At 45.9% G+C, this 22,411-nt stretch overlaps 1 protein-coding gene across 1 annotated transcript; it reads right to left on the bottom strand.

Annotated features, from left to right (window-relative positions):
* Positions 1 to 4,249: 4,249 nt before the first annotated feature.
* Positions 4,250 to 7,222, bottom strand: gorab (golgin, rab6-interacting). Its single transcript, XM_067230532.1, has 5 exons — positions 7,053 to 7,222; positions 6,581 to 6,893; positions 6,360 to 6,461; positions 6,080 to 6,220; positions 4,250 to 5,826 (listed from the first exon to the last, which is right to left on the bottom strand). Exons 1-5 carry the CDS (start codon positions 7,105 to 7,107, stop codon positions 5,361 to 5,363), a joined length of 1,077 nt encoding a protein of 358 aa, XP_067086633.1. The 5' UTR covers positions 7,108 to 7,222; the 3' UTR covers positions 4,250 to 5,360.
* Between the last annotated feature and the right edge of the window lie 15,189 nt (positions 7,223 to 22,411).

Raw genomic sequence — 22,411 nt, 5'->3', positions numbered from 1 at the left:
TTCAAACCAGTCGCACGCTGGCACGCTGCGGATGCCTGCAACAACCGGGGAGAATATGAAACGTATGAGCCCTTGGAATGGTGGATGGTCTCTAATAGGAGTCCCTAATTATGTGGCGATGCCTTTATGCCGTGTCTGACGTTTCACAGGCCCCTGCGCTCCCGTCTTTGCGATCTGCCCCCCCCCCCCCCCCCCCGCTTAGAGTTTTAGCGAAGATGATAGCGTTTGGGTGTGTGTGTGTGGGGCGGGTCATTATCACCCGGCCTGATGAAATAGCCTGTGGATGGATTTTAAATATCCGCGTATTCGAATTGCTAACCAAATCTCTTACTGGGATTCAGTTTCACATTTATTCAGATCTTGGGAAACGCTGAGAGAGAGTAGGCTATGGGCAAACGGAGGCCTTTTCACTACATTGCCCCTTTCAAGTTTAGAGAGCCCGTATATTTCATGTATAATTACTATTATTCACACATTCCCTTGGAAAACAGTCATCAAAGTCTGGTTAGTAAATCAACGATACAAATAGCCTAGTGTTTGAATAAAACAAAATATTACAGCAGTTAATTGTGATAGGCCTTCATCAGATGCTGGCGAAACACATATTTACGTTAGAACTCGCGTTAGGTGAATTCTGTTTGGAATCCGAGTTCAATTTACCGAAGGTCTTGACAGGGGGGATAAGCAGGGGGAGGGATAGAGGAATGGAGAGAGGAGGAGGAGGAGGAGAGGGGGGGTCCATGTGTTCAGATGGCAAGAGTAGACTTCAGGCTCCAAGCTGCCATAGACATCCCGTAGCTTCCAGCCCCTGATCTGGGAAAGGAACACTTGATGCCATCAAAGGGACGCGGATTGAATCCAGATGTGCTGCTCTCGTTCTTTCCATGTATTTAATGAAGGCGCAGGGATAGAGTAGCCTTTTTCATCATTAGTTTTCCCTCCAGATTCTCTTTTCCTGCCTACGAGTCCAGTGCGGTGCCAGCGCAGAAAGCCTCCAAAATAGTCTCAGTCTAACTTCTTCTAAAAGCTTTATTCTCATTTCACTCCGCGTTAAAGAATTCCACCAGAAAGTGGACCTATTTGCTCGTATTGCTAGCATGAGCCGTATCGAATGGAAACGTCAAAATAATTCCGTAGGAGAGTGCCATCCTGCGTTTGACCTGACCTTTCGGGTTAGAGACGGCAAGCGCCGAGGGAACAGCAATGCGTTTCAGTATTGAAAAGGGAAAAGCGCCTAAAATCAAACATTTCACCATGTGACAATGTACATGTTTTGATTGGTGATAAAATGTTACATTAAAATGTTAGATTCCGATAGTTTTAATAGGATATTTAAGACTTGAACAGCATAGGCTACTTGACTGATTCGGATGTTTAGACCAACCAAAATATTGTAGACTATAAAGGTTATATTTAGCGTATAAGACAGCCTAATGGTCCAACGATCAATCACATGTAGGCTCTAATTTGCTTTAAAATCATGAAGCTTCATCCTTACAGTCAATCGACCCCATATTCTGTGCATCTTTAAGCGCGCAGATGTGGACCACTTTATCATAAAATCAAATATTTAGTAGGCGCACAAAGTATTATGTTGGGTACATAGGTGTGTAACGGCAGGTCATTAACGTTACCGTTTTTAAACCTCGTTAACGGTTCCTGTTTAGAGAAAAAGGTTAATTAGCTTGAATAAGAAAATGCCATATAGTAACCGGTTTGATTTGAGCCAAATGTACACATAAACATGGAGATTTAAGTTTATTTCAGACCGAAATGAAGCAAAGTCTGTACCCCAGGATAATACCTTTCAGTTCAGTAATGTTCCATTCTCCGAACTTGCGGTATTCGAACTTGAAGACATAAATTTGTGACACAATTGTGAACACCGTTCACCTTTATTGATTATTTCTGAAATAAGGCCTGTTTCGCATTGTTTTTTACATAAAGTGCACCAGATAACAAAGAAAGTATCCACCTAAATCAATTGTTAAATACTTGATACTACACAAAAAGGCAATGTTGAGTGGATAAAGCCATCAAGCATTTTATTTGTACTTACATCATACGCTTTATTTTAAGGAGCTGAGTGACTGATTTTATAATTAAAAAGTTTTAAATTAGTAAGTAAACATATAAACGTGCAATCAGAATACTATTTTAAATGTGTACAACAGAAAAAAACGCATAAATCTAAATGTATTTTCCAGGATTTTTACGAGATGTAAGCCACTGCTTACAGAAAATGGCAACATCAGTGGTTGGCTTTCTAATCAGAATCAGCGCGGGTGAATTAATTTCACACGCGCAATGCTTTGTAAACTCGACTTGTTGTTTAATCAAGAGCAGATTGCTTTTTTATGTCGGAACACCACAGGCAGTTTGCAATTAGTGCTTCTCCGTGTTGAGCGCTGAAACAATGGCCAAACTCTATCGCATATGTTTATAACCCTAATTCAACTCGATTTTCATAACCTAGGATGTGACTGAGATCAAAAATTAGAATCACGAATGATGAGGCACCAAGAAAAACACACGCTTGTGGTGTGCTATCTGTTGTCTGTATATAGGACGAATGTGGTCATTTAAAACATTTACAAAAAGAAGTTAACTCCCACTGGGTTTCCTCGATAATATCAAAGCGCTCCTATGATACATTTCTCATGACATATTTTGCGTTTCTGCCCACCACTGTTTTAATGAGCACTTCAACGGTCCTGACGATGAGAATTCCCTTGTCGCCGCAATCATGGCGGAGGGAGTGTGTCTGCAACATATGGTTTTCCGCACAGGATGTAGAGAGTCAACAAGCAGGTCATTTACTCTCAATTAGGGAAATAAAGGCGGACAGGGGCCAACGCGCTACCCCAATCAGCACCAAGGGTCATTGGACAGCACTGCACTGCACGCAGTCCGGCTGAGACCATGCAGCGTGTCTGGGGCAAATGCTTCAGCCAAGGCCAAGGTACCGAGGCATTAGGCACTACTGAATAAACAACATAAGAAAACACATTAGTCTCAAGTGTGAGTTTTTATTTGGGGAAAAAACCAAGCCCATTAATCACACACAGACCTCTTATGGCTTAGCTGCGTTCACATTTCTTAACAAACTCTAAATCAGCTGTAGGCCTAAATCAAATAGGCTATTTTATAGATCCGTGTAATTTTTTTAATTTTTTTTAATTAAGCTATTGTTTTGTAAAATTAACTTAAAGTAGTCTGCTACTGCTTAAAGTGTCTTTCTAAATATCAAACTGAAGGCGCCAATAGCCTTCATACAACTTCATAGAATTGGGACGTGGGGATCAAATTAACTTGTAGTAGGCCTATGGTTACGTGTTGACCGATCATGAAATTATGGTAAAAAGCGTGTAATATATTTTTATATCTATATGTAAATATACTTACAGACATGCACGTAATGGCTTGTCTTCTTCGACATGGAAAATCCACACCTTCAAACATGCAGTAACATATTAATGATGGATGCAGATCTAATTAATACATTTTATTTTAGGCCTACACGCAGAGTCAAGGTCAAGATTCAATAACAGACGAGCCATATGGTGAAGATTTTGAGTAAAAGTTGACCACACTGTTTTTTTCAGTCGCGGGCTCTCGTGTTACAGGGCCTTTCTCGACCTGTCTGGGGATTCTAGCGCCACATAAATCACACATTTCTTTGGAAATCCGCCGCCCTCTGATGTCGAGCCTACGGCCCCACAAAACTGAATTGAAAATGCATTTCCAATTCTTGTTGTTAAAGCCTTAGCTTGTATGGACCTCCGCATAATCCCCGCATCATTACGCTGCAGATACGATTAGGTTGACCAAAACCGCGGATAGGTTGAACCGTTTGATATTATGTCATATTTTGATCTAAGATACATTTTAAATGGACTGAGAAGTATATGTTTGAGACAAGCCATGATATCGGGATATCAAAGTTATTTAATCCTTGACCTTCGAGGTGCTGGGAGTATTCACTGGTCACTCACTACTCGCTAACTAATTAAAAGAGTTTATAGTCTCTTGTTCAGACGACCAGATGTGACCAAAGCGCAGTAAAATCTCAAAGCGGTTTACAGAACACTTACTACGCTTTAAAATGACTTTAAAAAAGCAATGGGAGTTCGAAACTATTCTCCGTAAATTCCTCCTCGAACCACAAGATTCACGGAATTTGTTTAACTCGGACACATTACTACACTTAAAGCCTATAAAAAAAGATAGAGATTAGTACTAATTTACAGTTTCCAAAGGTAGCTTTAATTTAATTCGATCGAAATGACAGCATACAGTCTAGGCCAGACTATTGATTCATTTTATCTTTGTTCATATTATAAAAACACAACTCAGTGATGGATCCCAGACACATACCTATACATATAAATACAATTATATAAACCCATTTGAATACAAAATTGGCATCTGACTGAAACTATAGAGACACAAAATGTACAATCTGCTAGCCTGACAAACAAGATGGTAGAGCTCAATTTCAAATACAAAAACAGACGTTGGATGCAACAGTTGAAAGTGTTCGATAACATAACCGAGAAAATAAATTATTCTATAAAGGCCACAACGGTGTAGAAATACATGCTGAGAAGCACTTTCTTTGCAGAGCATACATTATGAGATATCACCTTACCATTTAGGAGGCACATTCCAGATGCATGCCTTTAAACTAAATTCACTGCCTGAGCACAAGGTTACAAAAATAAAAACTGCTTTCAAAGTGGAACTTTGTACATACACAAAAGTAATCAGGGATTTCGAGATTTCGATAGACGTGACCATAATCCATTTCTTTTATACAAAATAACTTAAAGGGAGCTAACACGATATGCTGCTCTCAGTTTGACTGCAAAGACAAAACAATCTTAAATGGTGATTCTTTAAGTTGAACCTTTGCTTGGGAAGACAACATTCACATACAGTTGGATGTAAAGCCACGTGTTGTTGCAAAGTGCTGGAGGCGAGAGGATTTTTAAAGCAGCCACGATAAGAACAAGCGACACAGACAGGCAGTAACAAAATACAAATGCAACCGCCTTCCAAATGATTACAGAGTGTTTAGCTGGACAGGGGAAGGGGGTACATTATATAAAATAAAAAGATTACAATTGGAGTTCCAATCAAACAACAGGAACACCGTAAATATGACAGCTGTGGAATGGAGAATGTAGTGTCTAGTTGAACGTTTTTAGTGTTGAGTATATTGAGGCAGGAAAGATGTATTTTACAGACAATCCTGTGCCGTACCCCTACGTTCAAACAACTCTGAATGGGGGACGTGAACATCGACAAGCAGCTCTCATAGATGTGGCCCTCCCCTCCACCACCCCACCCAGCCAGCATCAGGAGGCGGAGGCTGCTGGAGCCTCCGTCTGTCCCATGGGGGCACCGTCAGCTATTTTACAGTCCTGGTCCCTCGCCTTTGGTTCCGACACTGGGGGGCAGTCTTTATGGACCGTGGTGCCATCCACTCGAGCTTCAGCCTGCGTGCCTGCCATGGACACCTGATCCCGCACAGACGGGTCCACGACAGCCCCTTCTTCCTGGAGCTTCTCCTCTGCGGTATTACCATTCATTTTCTCCTCCTCCTCCTTCTTCTTCTTCTCTTGCTGCTCCTCCTTCGGTTCTTCTTCTGTGGTGTGGAGGTGCAGCTGCTGCATCAGCTCCTCCAGCTTGTTGGCCTTGCGCAGCTCGTTCTGCTGGATGATGGCGTACAGGTGCTCCGTCAGCTGTTCCTTCACCTCCGTCTTCCTGTGGAGGTCCAGCTTGGCCGCCACGTACTCCGTCTCCGCCTTCTCGTAGCGCTTCCTAGAGCACAATCACCCGTTTAAGATTGTTTTGTCTTTGTCGGATTTAAAGAGGTAGCTGTTTTTTTTTTTAGATCAAGAGGTAGAATGCGTGGCACTGTGTGTCGGAGGTTGGTCTACATGGGATAATACGGTTTTCTAAGTTCCTGTAGAGGGCAGTGTTTCCAGGTATTTTGAGAAACGGGAATAAACCATGTACATTCACAGCTGTGAGCGACAAGTGAGGAGAGAATGTTTTCTGTAAAGTACTTTACCTTGCAGCATTGTAATCCCAGCTAGCTTCCTCTATCCTCCCTCTCAGGATCCCGATGTCGTTAGACACCATGTCATCCAGGGCCTGTAGCTCCTTCTGGATCCTCTTCAGCTTCACCGCCTCCGCCTGGGTCTGCTTGGACCTGAGGGCAGGACGCGTTTGTCGTTAGGCGCTTAGCTGACCGACACGCTTAAAACTCTCCAAAAGCAAGTTTCGATCGTGTAGTTGTCACTGGTGACACAGTAAAGAGTTATTGGGGATATTATGGGGTGGGTTCTTACTTTTCAGCTATGGTTTTTGTGAGGAGAGCTTTCTTGCGCTTATTTTTCGCTTCCATCATCTTTTGGTCCTCCTGCAGCTGTTCCATACGAGTCTTTTCCCGCCTGTTATACAAATAACAGAAGAAGAAAAAACTGACAAGGATCATGAATACAAAAGTCTGACACACTGTATGGGTCTCTAAACAGTTCTGAGAGTCAGAATCTTTTTTGTTTTTACTAACGATTCCGCTTCCTGTTTTTCCAATTCTATTGCAATCGGTGTCGTTTCTTCTACTGGCGCTGGGTCATGATTAGCAACCACGGTCTCTACTTTCACCCTCGGTTCCTCCACCGGCTTCACGGTGGCAACAGGTTGTTTCACAGGTTGTGGTGGGGGCATGGCGAGCTTCTGCTCCGGTGGTAGTGCAGACATCCCGGGTCCACTCTTTTGCTCTGCGGCAAACTGAAGGGCTTTCTCTCGTTGCAATTGCTGCCGACTCCGATTAGTTGGAGTAGGTCTCCTCCCGCGACCGCCTAAAGCTGCAGACACCTGGTCTGGTAACGTTATTGAGAAATAACACACGGGCATTGACATGAATGATTACATCGAGATTATTCCACATACGCATTGATTAGTTATTTCTTACTGAAAACTTAGATTTTAAGGTAATTAAAGTGCTGGTCTCGCTAAACGCACAGCTCAAATCAGCTTACCTTTCTGCTGTAATCTTCGTAACTCCTCGTCAGAAAAACCGGCCCATCCAGCCATTTCAAGCCCTATATTACTTTACTTCTGTGATCAGAAATGTAAGGTTTTTATCAAGAAACCACAATCCAATCTTAAAGTATTGCTTTAAATCAGTGATATTGCAACAAAACTTTTCTATGGTCCGCCATCTTTGTTTACTAATGCCACGTTAAAGACCCCAAAGAGGACCAGCGGTATAAGACCCAAGAATATGCCTGATTAAATCGAAGCAAATTTTCCAGATCATTTCATCTTTTGATAGCTATTTAGACTGAATAATATACATTACAAGGAATTTGAAAATACAACGATTTACCGTGGATTTTTCCGATTTTTTTTTCTTTCAAAGTACCTGGCACATGTTTAGGTGCTACAATCATGGACTAGAGAGCATTTTATGAAGTTGACACCGTGCAGGGACAGATTGAATCGCGTCACATATTGATTAAGAAATAACGAATGAAAACATCACTAATAGTAAACATATGAATTAACATATGAAAACGACCAGTTTGTCTTTCAGTTCACATTTGTTAACTAATTTACTTAAAGCTATTCACATTGACCCTGTAATCACCACAAGCTGTTTACTGCCTATACCTGTTTGGGTCAGAGAGCAGGTCAGAGGTTAATGAAAGAATTAGAGCTGTTTAGCAGCTCGAAATTCAGGCGGTGTGTTTATAAATCAGAGGGGTAATGTAAAAAACGCATAGACAGCGTCAATTTGATATGAAACTTTGCGTTGATTCCAGATCAAGACATCACGTTTGGGCTGAGTTCCAAGACAAGTTTTCATCCTAGGATTTGTTGCTAGCAAGGTCTTTTGTCAGAGGTCTATATGGATTATGTTCATTAAACATACATCTTTTGGTATATAAAAAAGCTTTTTAGCTGGTATAAAAGTTTGTGGGAAACTGTTTTTCTATAGCCAATGAAGAATAGAGGAATGCAAAAGTTAGTAAAATTCGTTTTTTATTATTCCACTCAATATTGATTTCAAAGTGTTTTAAAGGTTATTAAAACTTTTTTTGTGTTCTGTGTCGTGGGAATTCTTCTGTGGCAAGCTAACAGAGGTGTAATATGGAAAGAGCCGTAAATGTGCCTGACGCTTTTACGTTTATTAATTCATTCTACGATTTTAGAAAACTCTCTAGTTCTCTTACGTTTCCAATCATAACTATATCGAAAATTAAAAGATAAAAGCAGCAGTTATTAGGATACATACTGTATATACAGAATGAAAACAGGACACAGGTTGTGTTCATGACTTTGTTCCTTTTCATGACGTGTCATAGCACTTCAGAACACACTTAAAGACCTATAATTAAATACAGTCCCTGAGATTAATTGATTATTTCTATTACGGTGATGGCTGCCCTATGATTTTGAGTGCACATCCCACTATAACATTATCAATCATCAAAAAGTCCATGCTTCCCCAGACACAACATGTGTGTATGTACATCTGTGCCTTTCTGTCAGTTAGGTCACTGCCAACGTCCAGATGAATTTGTGTGGGACTCTCTGAGTTCTCAGAGTGAAAGAACACAATAATCCCCTCTTGGAAACTAATAAAAACTAGCCTCCACATCTTTCATGCATCTGGGGGCCAATTACGGGTGAGTTAAAAGGCAAAACACCACAGAAGGGCTTGAAGGAGACAGAGGTATGGGTCCAGGGGCCGGAGGGGGCTTGCTTGTCATTTAGAGTGTGTTTGCTGTGTCAGGGCAGGGCAGGATGGGAAAGCCTTGGATCCCTAATTGCCAGAGGTCTTGGGGGGACCAAAGGCCTCATTATGGAAATGACCTTCTAGGACTTGTAAGGGTCACCCTTCTCCCCTCCCCCCCCCCCCCACCCCCACACTTCTATACTTGAGGGGTGGAGGGAAACCTTGATGAACTCAGATGATGTGTGCAGTTCAAAAGTTCAACATGTCAGATCTGTCGCCCACGTGTGTTGGGGGTGTGTGGAAGGGCAAGGGAGCTCTTTCTCTCTCTGTATCTTTCCCGCCCTTTCTCTCACTCTCTCTTTCTCTCTCTCTCTCTTTCTAACTCTCTCACTCTCTCCCACTCTCTCTCTCACTCTCTCTCTCTCTCACCATCTCACCCTCTCTTACTCTCACTGTCTCACTCTCACTATCTCACTCTCCCACTCTCCCACTATCTCACTCTCTCACTCCCTCACTCTCTCATTCACTCTCTCTCTCTCCTGCTTCCTCTCTTTCCTCCTGTTGCTCACTTTCGGGTCTCGTCCATGAAGACAGTCTGCAGGCCAGTTGCGATGTGTACCCTGATATACCCTTACTACCTAAAGAAGTAGCATGCACGCTATATCAGAAACAGTCAAAACAACGGTTATATGACCGTAACACTTGATTAGTTCGTTCAAGATGAATGTGAGACGTAATCAGTTTCTGAACACGACACGAGCAAGATGCTTTTGGCAAGTGCAGGCGCTGACCTCACCCACAGGACCGTACGTAAAGAAGCAAAGCTCACTTCTAATCAAAAAGGAAACACTCAAATGAACAGCCAGCCTGCAGAGGCTTGTGTTGGAGAGAGAGAGAGAGAGAGAGTCAGATAGCGAGAGAGACAGAGAGAGAGTCAGAGAGAGAGACAGAGAGAGAGAGAGAGAGAGAGAGGGACAGAGAGAGAGAGTCAGAGAGAGAGACAGAGAGAGAGTCCGAGAGAGAGACAGAGAGAGAGACAGAGAGAGAGAGGGACAGAGAGAGAGAGTCAGAGAGACAGAGAGTCAGAGGGCTCGGGAGAAATTGGGGATGATTAGAGGTCACACTCGTCCTCGTAGCTCTGAGGTACAACCCGAGGGCACGTCTAATTGTTGTTTAAAAAAGCACACATGCCCGGTGGACTCCTGCCCCCCTGCCCCCCTTCCCCCCTGCCCCCCTTCCCTCTCCCCTCCAGAACAAGCCTGCTCTGCTCCTGTTCTGAATTTGTTCTTTAATTTGCATCCCTGACCCGCTCGTTCCGCCATCTGCGCTCAGTTTGGAGAGCTAACCCCTGTTGACATCCTGCACTCGATTGCTCTTTATCTCTCCCCCTCTCCCCCTCTCCCCCCTTCCCTCTCTCCCTCTCTCCCCCTCTCCCCCTCTCCCTTTCTCCCTTTCTCCCTTTCTCCCCCTCTCTCCCCCTCTCTCTCGTGAGGCTGTGCAGGGATGAGAGGTCGTTCCTGGTGGAGATACAGACAGCCTCTCTCAGGCCTGCGTCTGATGCTGTCAGACAGACAGCCAATCCCTCAGCCATCATTACCACCCACTGAAGTGGCTCCTGTTTCCAGCCGTGGCACTGCCGTGCCAGTGCTCTTACTGTTCTTGGAGTGTGTCCCCACACACATCTGAACGCTGGCATGCTCTCAGGCGTTGAGGAGTCCCACCTGTACGGCGGAGGAACATGGTCAGACAATGGCTCCCTGTCTCACCTGCCTCCTGGCTCTGTTTCCTCTGGCAGGCTTGAGGGCCTTTGGTACACAAGTGAGCTGGTTGGACAACACCCTGGCTTTCAGCAGGCTCTCAGACACACTCGCCCCCACTGACATCCAGCCCCAGGGCTTGGCCCGAGAGCCAAACCCCTATCCTTTCAGCCCTCTCACTCAGTCTCATTCCTGGCCCCTGTCTTAGCCCTCATTCCAGCCCCAGCCCCAGCCCCAGCCCCGGCCCCCGCTCCAGCCTCAGCCCAGCCGCCTGTCTCCTGGCTGAGCAGATGAATAGGTCCCGCAGTGGATTCGGCCTGTCATCTTGTGTTAAGGTGAATCTGGTAAACAGTCAGAAGAAACAGACACACTCAGTGAACATTGAGAGGAAGAGAGGAAGAGAGAGAGAGAGAGACAGAGAGAGAGAGCTGGAGTCTGCACCAACCCTGGTGATGAGTGGATGCTGACACTCGCTGATTAGGGTGAGAGACATGAAGCTGGAGAGACACTTGCTGATTGGCTGAGGCCAGTGGCTGAACAGAAGTGTTGCAACTTCAGATTGACCCGGACCAGACTTGATAATAACACCAACGGATGAGTCATCGAGCACAGGGGTCCAAGGCAGGCAGCAGTTGCGGTGATGACAGCCCATTCGCTGAGCCGCAAGCCTATAGTGCACAAACTAGATGGACAAATCAGAGCAGTTTGTATCGTGAGAGAAATACGCTCGCTCATTCCAAACACACCTGCCGACCGCATGGCCTCACAATTTGGAGTCAGAAATCAGAACCTTTATCAAATCATTCATAGCTCTGGCACATTTAATCCACTGTTGTTTTATTCATTAGCCATTTCATGAATTTACTGTGGTTTAGGGTTAGCTGTCTCTCTCTCTCTCTCTCTCCGTAATTTCCCAGAGTACAGCACACATCTGCTCCCAATTAGAAAGAGAAAGCGTGCGTGTGCGTGTGTCTGTGTGTGAGTTTGTGTGTGTGTGTGTGTGAGAACGCCTATTAGTAGTCTATGGTTTGGCATGGGTATACATGTGTACAACAGTGCTTCTATCTCCCCTGGAGTTACAGGCAGCCTTGTATAAAATAAGCGCTTTACTCCAACGCATTTGACACACCCTTATTACCTGATTTAATTAGATTCTAAACGAGGGGAACAAAACGAACAGGAGTCATGGATTTGGGTATTTGGCAGCCCCGGGGTTTGGGGGCGACCCTGCTGAGAGCAGAGAATCCAGATTTATTATCTGAAAAGTCCCAGCGTCAGCCTTTACCAAGACTGCAGAGTTAATTGAATTAGATACAAGGAATACTTTTGTTATGGATGTGCAGAGAGAGAAGAGTCATCGCTCCATGTGGAAGCCTGTGATAATCTCGCGCAGTCATGGCGTTCCCTGAGAGGCAGTGTTTCGTTCTATTTGATCTGATTCGATTTATTTCAAAAAGTTATAGGGTTACGATCAGGGTTCGGATTACGGGGGGTTTTTTTACCCCAAAAGAGGTAAAAACAACAGGTCGGGGGGGTCGATACATTTATATATCGTTCTTACCTGTAATTGGAAATATTACTTTACGCCCTGGAGAAGAAGTTGACCCCCCCGATTGTCATTGTATAATTTGCACTCTGGTTACGATACAGAACAATAGAAGTCGAGAAGAGAGGTCACACACTGGGTCTTTCCAAATGGATTGATTGAAAACATTCATGTAAACAAGCTAGTTTAAAAGCAGTAGAAGCCAGTTTTTAGAACAGCTGATGTTGTTTAGTTTCCAAAGCACATCGGGTAGAGTTTGTGCTCGTTTTAATCTTGCTTTGAATGGAGAGACGCGTTCTGGAGCTGGTTGGAGAAACGATTAAAAGGCGTTTCAGTGGTCTCCAGTCATCATAAAGACTATCTCTTTTTCATTGCCGAGAAAGTACGTTTAGATTTAATCTAGGTTTCTCTGCAATTATCCCTAATACAAGGGTCTGTGAAACACACACAGAACAAAGTTTAATTTAGGCCAGGACTGTGTTTGCTAAGGTATTTCGCATAAAAAATAGGCCTTATGATCCAGAGGTCTGATCTTGAACATCAGGATCCATTATGTTGTTGGTGACACAGTTGCCAAAACTGCAGACAACAGGCACAGCTGATCTTAAGAGACTGAGACATTGGTGGTGTGGTAGCATGGGAACCGATAACATGTATCGCGCACACACACATGCACACACGCGCGCACACACACAAACAGCCAACCCTTTAATCAATAGCACAATGTGCATACGGACACGCGTATGTTTCACATCAATACACTGAAGATAGTAGTCTGTCAATTACATTTCTATTGTTATCTGTGTGTGTGTGTGTGTGTGTGTGTGCCATTGGAGATGAGTGTGTTTAAAGCAAGAGCCAGGGATTTCTGAGCAAAATTATAGCAATATTGTATTGTATAAAATAACATCTCTATGTCGACAGCAAAGCTTAACTGATCATTTAAAATCCCATTATTCTGCCCATGTCAATCTCATAAAACGAGAAGGGATGAGAGTCAGTTCAGTCACTCAATTTCAGACGTTTGTTTATCTAATATGAGCTACAACCCTTATAAATGTATGTGCTGTCGCCACCACAGAAGTTTTTCTTAACGCCCGTCTAAATTTACACGCCAAACGAAGCATTTGCGCACCAGAGGCCTGGTTCTTTCATCAGAGTGTTTGTTGGTGTTGATCATTTCTCAGGCGGGGTCTTCATGGTGCCGCCCAGGCTCTGCCTGGATAGCACCATTACCCCCTCACCACATCACAGCTCCCTGCCCCCTTATACGCCTCACATTAAATGTAAACAGAGCGGTCGCCATGGAGAAGTTGGCATGGACAACCGCTCCGTGCCCGGTACCTTCTTCCAGGCAGTTCTCAGCTGGTAGCCATTGTGCCCCGTCCCTGGATGAGGTGTTGACGGGGGTTCTGGACAATTTGGGAGGGGACCGCAGCTGACTCGCCTCTCTCTGACGTTTACCAACTCTCTCCCTCGTTTATTCAGCTCCTCTTTTATTTTATTCTCCCTCCTTCCCCCCTCTCCCTCTCCCTCTCCCTCTCTCTCCCTCTCCTTCACCCCCCCCCCTCTCTCTCTCTCTCTCTCTCTCTCTCTCTCTCTCTCTCTCTCTCTCTGCGTCGTCCCTCCTCATACCCCTCCCATCCCTCCTTCCCTCTCCTTCCCCTCTTCTCCCTTTTTCTGTCTTTCTCACTCTCCCACCACCCCCTCATTCCTCTCTCTCCTTCTCTCTCTCCCTCTCCTTTCTCCCACTCATCCCACAGGTCTTCTAAAGCCCATTAATAACCATGTGTTTGTAATTACCGCACTGTAGCCATCAGCGACACAGAGGTGCCCTGGCAGAGAAACACTGGCATGGAGCCTCTTCCTTTATGTCCATGCCCCCTCTAACCCCCCCCAGCGCCCCTCCCTCGCCAACCCCCGTGCCCAAAATAGTTTAATGAGGAGCTTTTTAATGTCTTTATTACAACAGAACTGGCACGATGTAGCCAGTTTGCCACGGCAGCACTCCGCCCCAGCCAGAGGTAGCGCAGTGGGAGCTATGCCGAAGGGTTGGAGGAACTTTAATGCCTTTGTTACCATTGTATAGCATCCCACCCCACAGACACTTTTGTTCATGCGCGCCAGAGCTGAAAAGCACACAAGCTTTTGCACGAGCTATAGTGCGTGTTAAAAGACGTGTGCGGAAACCACGCACACTTGCACAAGCTTTCACAAACACAATTTTAAAACACACACACGCGCATACGTAGAGGCAGTGATTTACTAGCCGGCTTCATTTTATTAATGTAATTACACATTTACAGTCATTCTCTTCCTTAAAAAAAGGAAAAGTACAGCCTGTGTGTTTTTGTGAAAGGGGCGATGTTGTTTTATTTTATGGGCGAGAGAGAAAGATGTTGTTTTATTTTACAGGCACCCGCAAGGTTTGCTTAATGTGTCAGAAACACGAAGGGTGTGTCCCGTAAAGCAACGTGTTTTAGACTGTTGTTTACCCTAGTTCTCTTTACTTACGAACACAGCCAGGGATGCAATCACTCACAATAAAAAGTTTTTTTTTTTACACACTTCAATTATCACAAACATTTTCTTCCTACTTTGGCCCAGGAGTATTGAACTAGAATATTGAAATACTACCTGAAGGCCTATACTTTTTTTCCCTTTTTTTATCACATCACCGTAACACAACCCGCCTTTAGATTCTAATTGGCTAGACCTGAGGGGCGGCCCAGTGGGCAACCAATCAGCCAGTCATCTCATCACCTGCCTCTTTAGGGCCATGTCCGACACGGCATCATTACCACGCAGCTGTCGTAAGCGAGTAGCCGTCAGTGCGAAGGGTGGCTCGCCTGCGGTGGAAAACGTCAGACTCCAGATTCTGACAGAGCGTATTACTCACCGCGCGGCCTGACGATGGCAAGGAGCCCCGGTTTGGAGTCGAGCTCCCTTCCTCTTGTTGTGTGGGTCCTATGAGAACGGGGCAGAACATACACACAGACAGCCAACACAGCCACACAGGCATGTGTTTTTGCCTTGTTTCTGTTGACGTGTCAGGGTACAGGGTAGGAAAAGCATCTGTGTTCATTTTACCGAAACTCTATATATGCAGAACAAGGTTTAATGCTGTCATTTGCTAACGCTGCCATACTTATCTAATTGAATCCATGCTCACGGTACATGATATGGGTTTGATTGACCCATTGTGTGTGTGTGTGTGTGTATTAATGTGTGTTCATGTGTGTGTGTGTTTATGTGTGGCAAATAACCTAGTTCCCTATCTTTGAACATGCCTCCCACCCCATTCCCCCTTTCTCTCACTCTCTCAAACACGCTCACACACACACACACACACACACACACACACACACACACACACACACACACACACACACACACGATTGACATAATGATCAAGCTGAACTTCGACACCTGTCAGCGTTCAAGTCTGTTACTGTGTGTGTGTGTTTGGCATGAATTATCCCAACAAAACTGATCCCTACCCTTAACACCCAGCCGACCTCTGACCTGCTCCATATTATTGCAAGACATCCATTTAGTGGAAACAGACAGATGAACATTAAGCCATCACTGCAGAGCAAGCATGGCCAGTGTTGGTATGACGACCACTGCATCCTAAGTGAATCAGCGAAGGAAACGCATGATGCGCTTCATGAAGAACTCCAGAGGAAAAACAAAAACACATGGAGTCACTTTCAGATTCGAGAATCTCTTGATAGCTTTGAAATGTCGTGGGTCCCACCGTACACATGCAACACACACACACACACACACACACACACACACACACACGCAACACACACACAAGTTTGTAATAGGCACACACGCAACACACACACACACAACTTTGTAATAGGATTTGAATTGCATTTGTATCGTAAAACATTTACGAGCAGATCTCATCGCCCGATATTGGAAACACGTAGATCTGGACGGGTGTTTCGAATCCGACCGTGTTCGAAAACAAATACGCCGTGCCGTTCTCCGAGCTAATGGGGTTAAGCCAGACTCCTGGCCAGGCCCCAGAGCCCGGCGCCCCTGGCCAGGCCAGGCCCCAGAGCCCGGCGCCCCTGCCGGCCCAGCATGAGGGATGGTGTGAGAGTAGGTCTGTGAGTCGCTGCCCTGCTCTCTGGCTGCTCCTCTGTCATAGCAGCATGAGGTATGGATCACACCTCATCCATCCAGCTGCTGAGCAACCGCCCCTACACACACACACACACACACACACACATGCGCAGTCATGCCATACACACACACACACACACGCAGTCATGCCATACACACACACACACACAGTCATGCAATACACACACACACACACACGCAGTCATGCCGTACACACACACACACGCAGTCATGCCGTACACACACACACACACGCAGTCATGCCGTAAACACACACACACACACAGTCATGCCATACACACACACACACACACAGTCATGCCATACACACACACACACACACACACACACACACACACACACACGCAGTCATGCCGTACACACACACACACACGCAGTCATGCCGTACACACACACACACACACGCAGTCATGCCGTACACACACACACAGTCATGCCGTACACACACACAGTCATGCCGTACACACACACACACAGTCATGCCGTACACACACACACACACAGTCATGCCGTACACACACACGCAGTCATGCCGTACACACACACACACACTCACTCACGCAACACACACGCTCCCTCACGCCACGCCAGGACGTCCACACTCGCATCGCACGCACACACACGTAGGCACGAATGTCCTTGCACACAACGCGGGTAAACAAACAAACAGGCACATCTTTCCACATGTTACACACGCACACACATACTCTCTGTCGGGTCAAATAAGAACATAAAAGTGGTCAGAGTTTCATACTGTCTGTTGATCCCTGCTGTTTGTCCCTGGGGGCAGTACAAACTTTGATATTAGCCCTCAACACCGATGATCTTCCATGAGAAACACACGACAGGATACAATGTCTGGCACACTTGTAAAGCATTGCCCCTTTTTTCTTCAGAACAAAAGCCTGTAGCTGTCAAAAAGAGCCCGTCTCAGAAAAGAGAGAGCCTCCATTGTTCTCCCTCCCTCTCCCCCTCTCCCTCTCCTCCCTCCTCCAGACCCCATCTTCCTGTTGTGCTGGCTTGGCGGGGAAGAGGGGGATTTTGTTTTGGTTTCTAGGCTGGAGGTCAGAGTTCCTGGGGATGTGGAATCAGAGAAGCCTCAGCCATGTTTCCCCTTCTCAGCGGCCCTGTGGGACCCCCAGTGTATTTCATCTTCCATGAGAATGTCTGTGAGCATGTGGGCCAGTGGCTCCCAATCACCAGCCCACCAGTGTGTGTGTGTGTGTGTGTGTGTGCACGTGTGTGTGTGTTTAGGAGTGCTTTAAGGGCCCAGAGCAATTATATAATTATCTAACCAAGTTCATGGGAGGCACTGAAGGAGAGGCCTTGAGACCTTCTGTACAAACACTATTTACCATCGCATTCATCACCAGAGGCGTCTTTCTCTGTCTCTCTGTCTCTCTGTCTCTCTGTCTCTCTCTGTCTCTCTCCCTCTCTCCCTCTCTCTCTCCCTCCCTCTCCCTGTACACTCGCCCAGCCTATTCTTCCACACTGTTTCTCTTTCCAACTCTTTCTCCCTCAAGACTTCTCTCTCATGAATCCAACCAGCTTTAGTTTCATGATGCAGTGCTCCCCCCCCCCCCCGCCCGCCCCCCTGACTCCCCGCCCTGCAGCGGGCCGCTGCTCCTCTCTCCATCCAGGTGGACGTCTGATAAAGTGATGGACCCAGACGTCCAGACCCCCTGCCGACTGCAGGGAAGACTCCTGTGCTGTTGCAGCGCGGGACGATGACTCATTAAGTGTTTTTGTGGGGGTTTTAGATGTCTGCGCGGCCGTTGCGAGGGGGTTTAATATTTTCCGTGCGCCGTGTCCAGGACATTTACAGTTGGCGTCAGGGTACGAGGCTGGTCTGAGGGAAGGCACTTTGAAGTGTTTGTGGTTTTGCCACATCTGCAGGCAAGATGTGTGGGGCTGGGGTTTGGGGGCTGGGGCCTGGTGGGTTTGGGGGCTGGTGGGTTGGGGGGTGGGGGAGGTTGGGAGGGAGGGAGGTAGGGAGGGGGGGCTGGGGAGGAGGAGAGAGGGTGTCAGGTTCTGTCAGTATTCGTAATGTCATGTGACAATGAACAACATCTCTTAACTCTTTCCCAGGAACGGACTGCAAGTGGAGTTGTTGAATTGGGAACTCTCGCTGGGAATGAGCAGGATTTCAAGACTTGTCTTAGTACTACTGCTTGGACAGATGTCCACTCAAAGTCTGGCATCTGTTAAGATGGGATCTTCATTTAAAAAAAATCATGTTTGACTCATTGCAATTATGCTTCTGCATCAACATGGCTGCCAGAGTTATTTTTGTTGTGAATAATATTGGCAAGAAGCACAATAATGTTCTAAAAAGGGCATCACAATCCTACATCAATAAGTCTCCCACTTGATTCTTGTTTGTTGATAAATACATTGCCATGTTTGGTCTAAATATAGTAGCAAAGAAAACAAAACAAATAAAAAAAATCTCTGTTTTTAACGCTGTGTTTTATATTTGAGGGTAATTTAATATCCTACCACAGGGCAGGGGTAGTAGAGGGACAGCAAGGCCATCACATGGGGCGAGGATCCCGTTAAAACCGTGCAGTGGCACCAGTTAAATCTCAGCAGACGTGGCTGTTAGATTTGTCTGTCTGTTCGTCCCTGGAGCTGTACTGTTCAGGGCAGCCACCAAAGCAAAGCAGTTGTCTTTATGGAATTAAGCCCGCACACCGCAGGGACAAAGATTTAATCATGAGTTTATGGAGCTGGTTTTCGCCATGCCCGTCGTCGACGCACCCGCAACTATTTTCACATTTCATTAACAGCGTTTGTTTGCCAAGGTGGCGGTGGTGAGACCGGGTTGGAATTTGACTTTTTCATTTTCCACACGTTATTCCCGCCATAGCCTCGCCCCCAGACGGCCGCGCTGCCATTTGTAACCATTATTAAAGTCATATTTCACAGCCTAGTTCATAAAATTGTTCAACTGGCTTCAAATTAGTAGGACTGCCCTATCCCCTGCGTTCCCCTCAGAATCCCTCTGCACAGCGTCACACAGAGTGATGTGTCGGTAGTATTTTGACACCACTGTATTGCTTCAATCCCGTACTATACTTGTGCCATTCAAGGTCACGATTGGCTCGCAATGTGGCTTAGATCAAGTTCTAAGTTTCTATCCCAAACACATGGAGGAGAAATTTCCCAAGACTATAAATTGTGTGATGATTGAGATGAGAAGTGTGATGGATTACCTCTGTCTGGTGCTGATGTAAAAGGCAGTTACGTAAGCTACTCTGCTGATGCTTGGTACCGTTGACTACATAGATTTTTGGGCAATATGTTCCAGTTTTGTGTGTGTGTTTATAAACTAATATTTTGTAGAAACTCATCTAAAACCCTGTTTCTAACTGGTTTCTAACTGAAAATATAAATCGTGGTCTTCACATTACATTTAAGATTTGAATGAGAAAATCATACATTTAACTTGCAGTACACATCACCCACCAAGTAAGTCACTATGGGGTTGGTCTCAGGCCTAAAGAAATGCAACGCTGTGCTTTTTCCCTCAAACCAATTACTCCTCACTGTACTCTCCCCTTAAATCAGTCAGCCCAAATGAGGAGCAAATTACTATTAGGTTTGACAAAAAAATGTCACCCATGTGAGTCCAATAAATCCACCTCTCATCTGAAGCACTGGGGTGTTTCAACGTTCTCCTTGTATACATGCTGAGGAACACGTCTGAACAATGTCTCCCTCCGTCATAAAGCCCTTTAGTGTGGTCTTAAAAACTCACATCCTGTTTTCCTCACAGCGAAGAAACCCAAACTCCCTCCTCCAGCTTGTGGAATACAGAGAGGCTCTAAACCATGAGAGAGAGGAGAGAGAAGAGAGAGACAAGAGAGAGAGAGAGACAAGAGAGGGAGAAGAGAGAGAGAGAGACAAGAGAGGGAGAAGAGAGAGAGAGAGAGACAAGAGGGAGAAGAGAGAGAGAGAAGAGAGAGAGAGACAAGAGAGGGGGAAGAGAGAGAAAAGAGAGAGAGAAGAGAGAAGAGAGAGAGAAGAGCGAGAAGATAGAGAGACAAGCGAGAGAGAGAGAGAAGAGAGAGAGAAGAGAGAGAGAAGAGAGTGGGAGAAGAAAGAGAGAAAAAAGAAGAAAGGAGTGAGGAGAGTGAAAGAATAACGAGAGAGTGAAAGACCTTTTGGCTGTCGCCTCTTCTCTTGCACCAATATACCCCCTCCCCCCCTAGTGTACTAAATAAAATTGAATAATAAACTGTTGGCATCAAACCTCAACTTGTTATGAAAGTTGAACCCCCACCGGCAGAGAGAGCTCTGCCTCCCAAGATCAAGAGACAGGAAATACCTGCCGTTAAAGCAGTCTCTCTCTCAGGTCCCCCGAGCTTTCCTACAACAGCTAATGGCCCCGGCACTGGGCCCTGTTCCTGCACCCCCTTGCAAGAATACATTACAACACACACCGAAACACACACCGAAACACACACCAGAAAAGGCTTCTCAGAAGCACCACAAAATATACATAAACATTCAGTGCATACCCACCTTCTACACACTCACAAACACAAACATACACCATCATACCCTCTAAACAAACACACACACACTCACACACACACACTCACTCTCACACACACGCTTAAAAAAACAATACTTCATCTGGCTCTCTTCTCTTTACAAAAAAAAGTATTTAATCATGGGGGTAAATTGGTTCGGTGGAAAAATTATTCGACGGGGCATAATGTGCATGTGCGAGCCATTTGGACTCATTATACCGTGATCTGAAAGGTTATGGAATTGAAACCAGCATGAGGGATTGGGTTTGCAGGGGCAATGAGCACACAGCAACAGGGTCCACGAACATGCTCCACATGTTTTCAGGCAACAGACTACCAGAATAACACAGGGCGATCAGCCTGCCATTTGAATCTAATTGGGTGGTTCCACTCTTAAAACTTTGCTCAGTGTAATGAAATAAGGTGTTTGTTACACCAAATTAGAGTGAATTAATGCGTGTATTTGCACATCTGACTTTCTCCCAGCCCCCCTTTACCCCCACTCACCTCGCAGGGGGGACCCCCCCCGCCCTGATAAACCTTGCACTTGTGTGCTTTGTCTTGTTATTAATGGGATGACGCACGTCTTGTTATCTCGACTGCGGCAATGCTGCAATTTCCCCTTGGGATTAATAAAGTACCTATCTACCTATTATTTCCACCCACACACAGAGGCACACACACACACAGAGGCACACACACACAGGCACACACACACACACACAGGCACACACACACTCATTGCCACACACTGCGTCCGGATGTTGCAGCTGCAGTGAGTCTCTCTGGCCCCCCCTGGCCCCCCCAGGCCCCAGAACCTGGCTCTGCCCTGCCTGGACCTGGAGCCAAGTCCACGCCGGGCCTGCCTGACGTGACCCAGCCTCAGTCACGGTGAATCACCGCTCCGGTTCACCCCGCAGTCACACAACCTGACCGCCCCCATCCTACCCCCGTCCAATCCATCCAGGCCAGATGCAGATGGGGAAACAACTCGCTTGTTTTGTTGTGAGCAATACTTTCCGTCACTTTGCTCATGAACGAGGTCAAACGATTCGCTGAAACCACCCCCCCCCAATCCCCCCCCCCCCCCCTCATCCCAGTCGTCCTCCTTAGAAACATGTTTTTCAGTCGGAGATGAGGGAGAGGAGACTTGACTGTGAAGAGGTACTTTTTCGCCAGTCAGGATGCTGGGATGCATCCACTGTTTGTTTGGCCTGGCATCAGAGCTTCATGTCAGCGGCACCTGATACCAGGCACCTCTGCATGTGAAGATCACATGCAGAGGGTCCTATAAAAAGTGTGTGTAACCAATCCCTACCCTTTCAGCTGACGGGCAGAATGAGGTTTCAGCCGCTCTCGGACAGGCAGCATGCTGAGAGCGTTTATGGTCGAAACACGGTTGGTTCTCGTGATGAGAAGAAGGGACGGCCCAAAATCACCAGATCTGTTCTTGGGTTTTCTTTTTTTGTAACATGATTTACAGGGAAGAGGAGATGAATATGAAGCACATTCTTTGGGTAGGATTTTTCCCTGGAAGGCAAACTTCCATGTGTCTCTCTCTGTCTCTCTCTTTCTGTCTCTCTCTCTCTCTCTCTCTGATTCTCTCTCTTTCTGTCTCTCCTGCTGTTTCTCTCCATATTACTCTCTTTCT

The sequence above is a fragment of the Osmerus mordax genome, chromosome 27, assembly GCF_038355195.1.
Source record: "Osmerus mordax isolate fOsmMor3 chromosome 27, fOsmMor3.pri, whole genome shotgun sequence".
Classification (NCBI taxonomy): Eukaryota; Metazoa; Chordata; class Actinopteri; order Osmeriformes; family Osmeridae; genus Osmerus; species Osmerus mordax.
The sequence above is the reverse complement of the archived record's forward strand: the minus strand, read 5'-3'. Positions and strand labels throughout refer to the sequence as shown.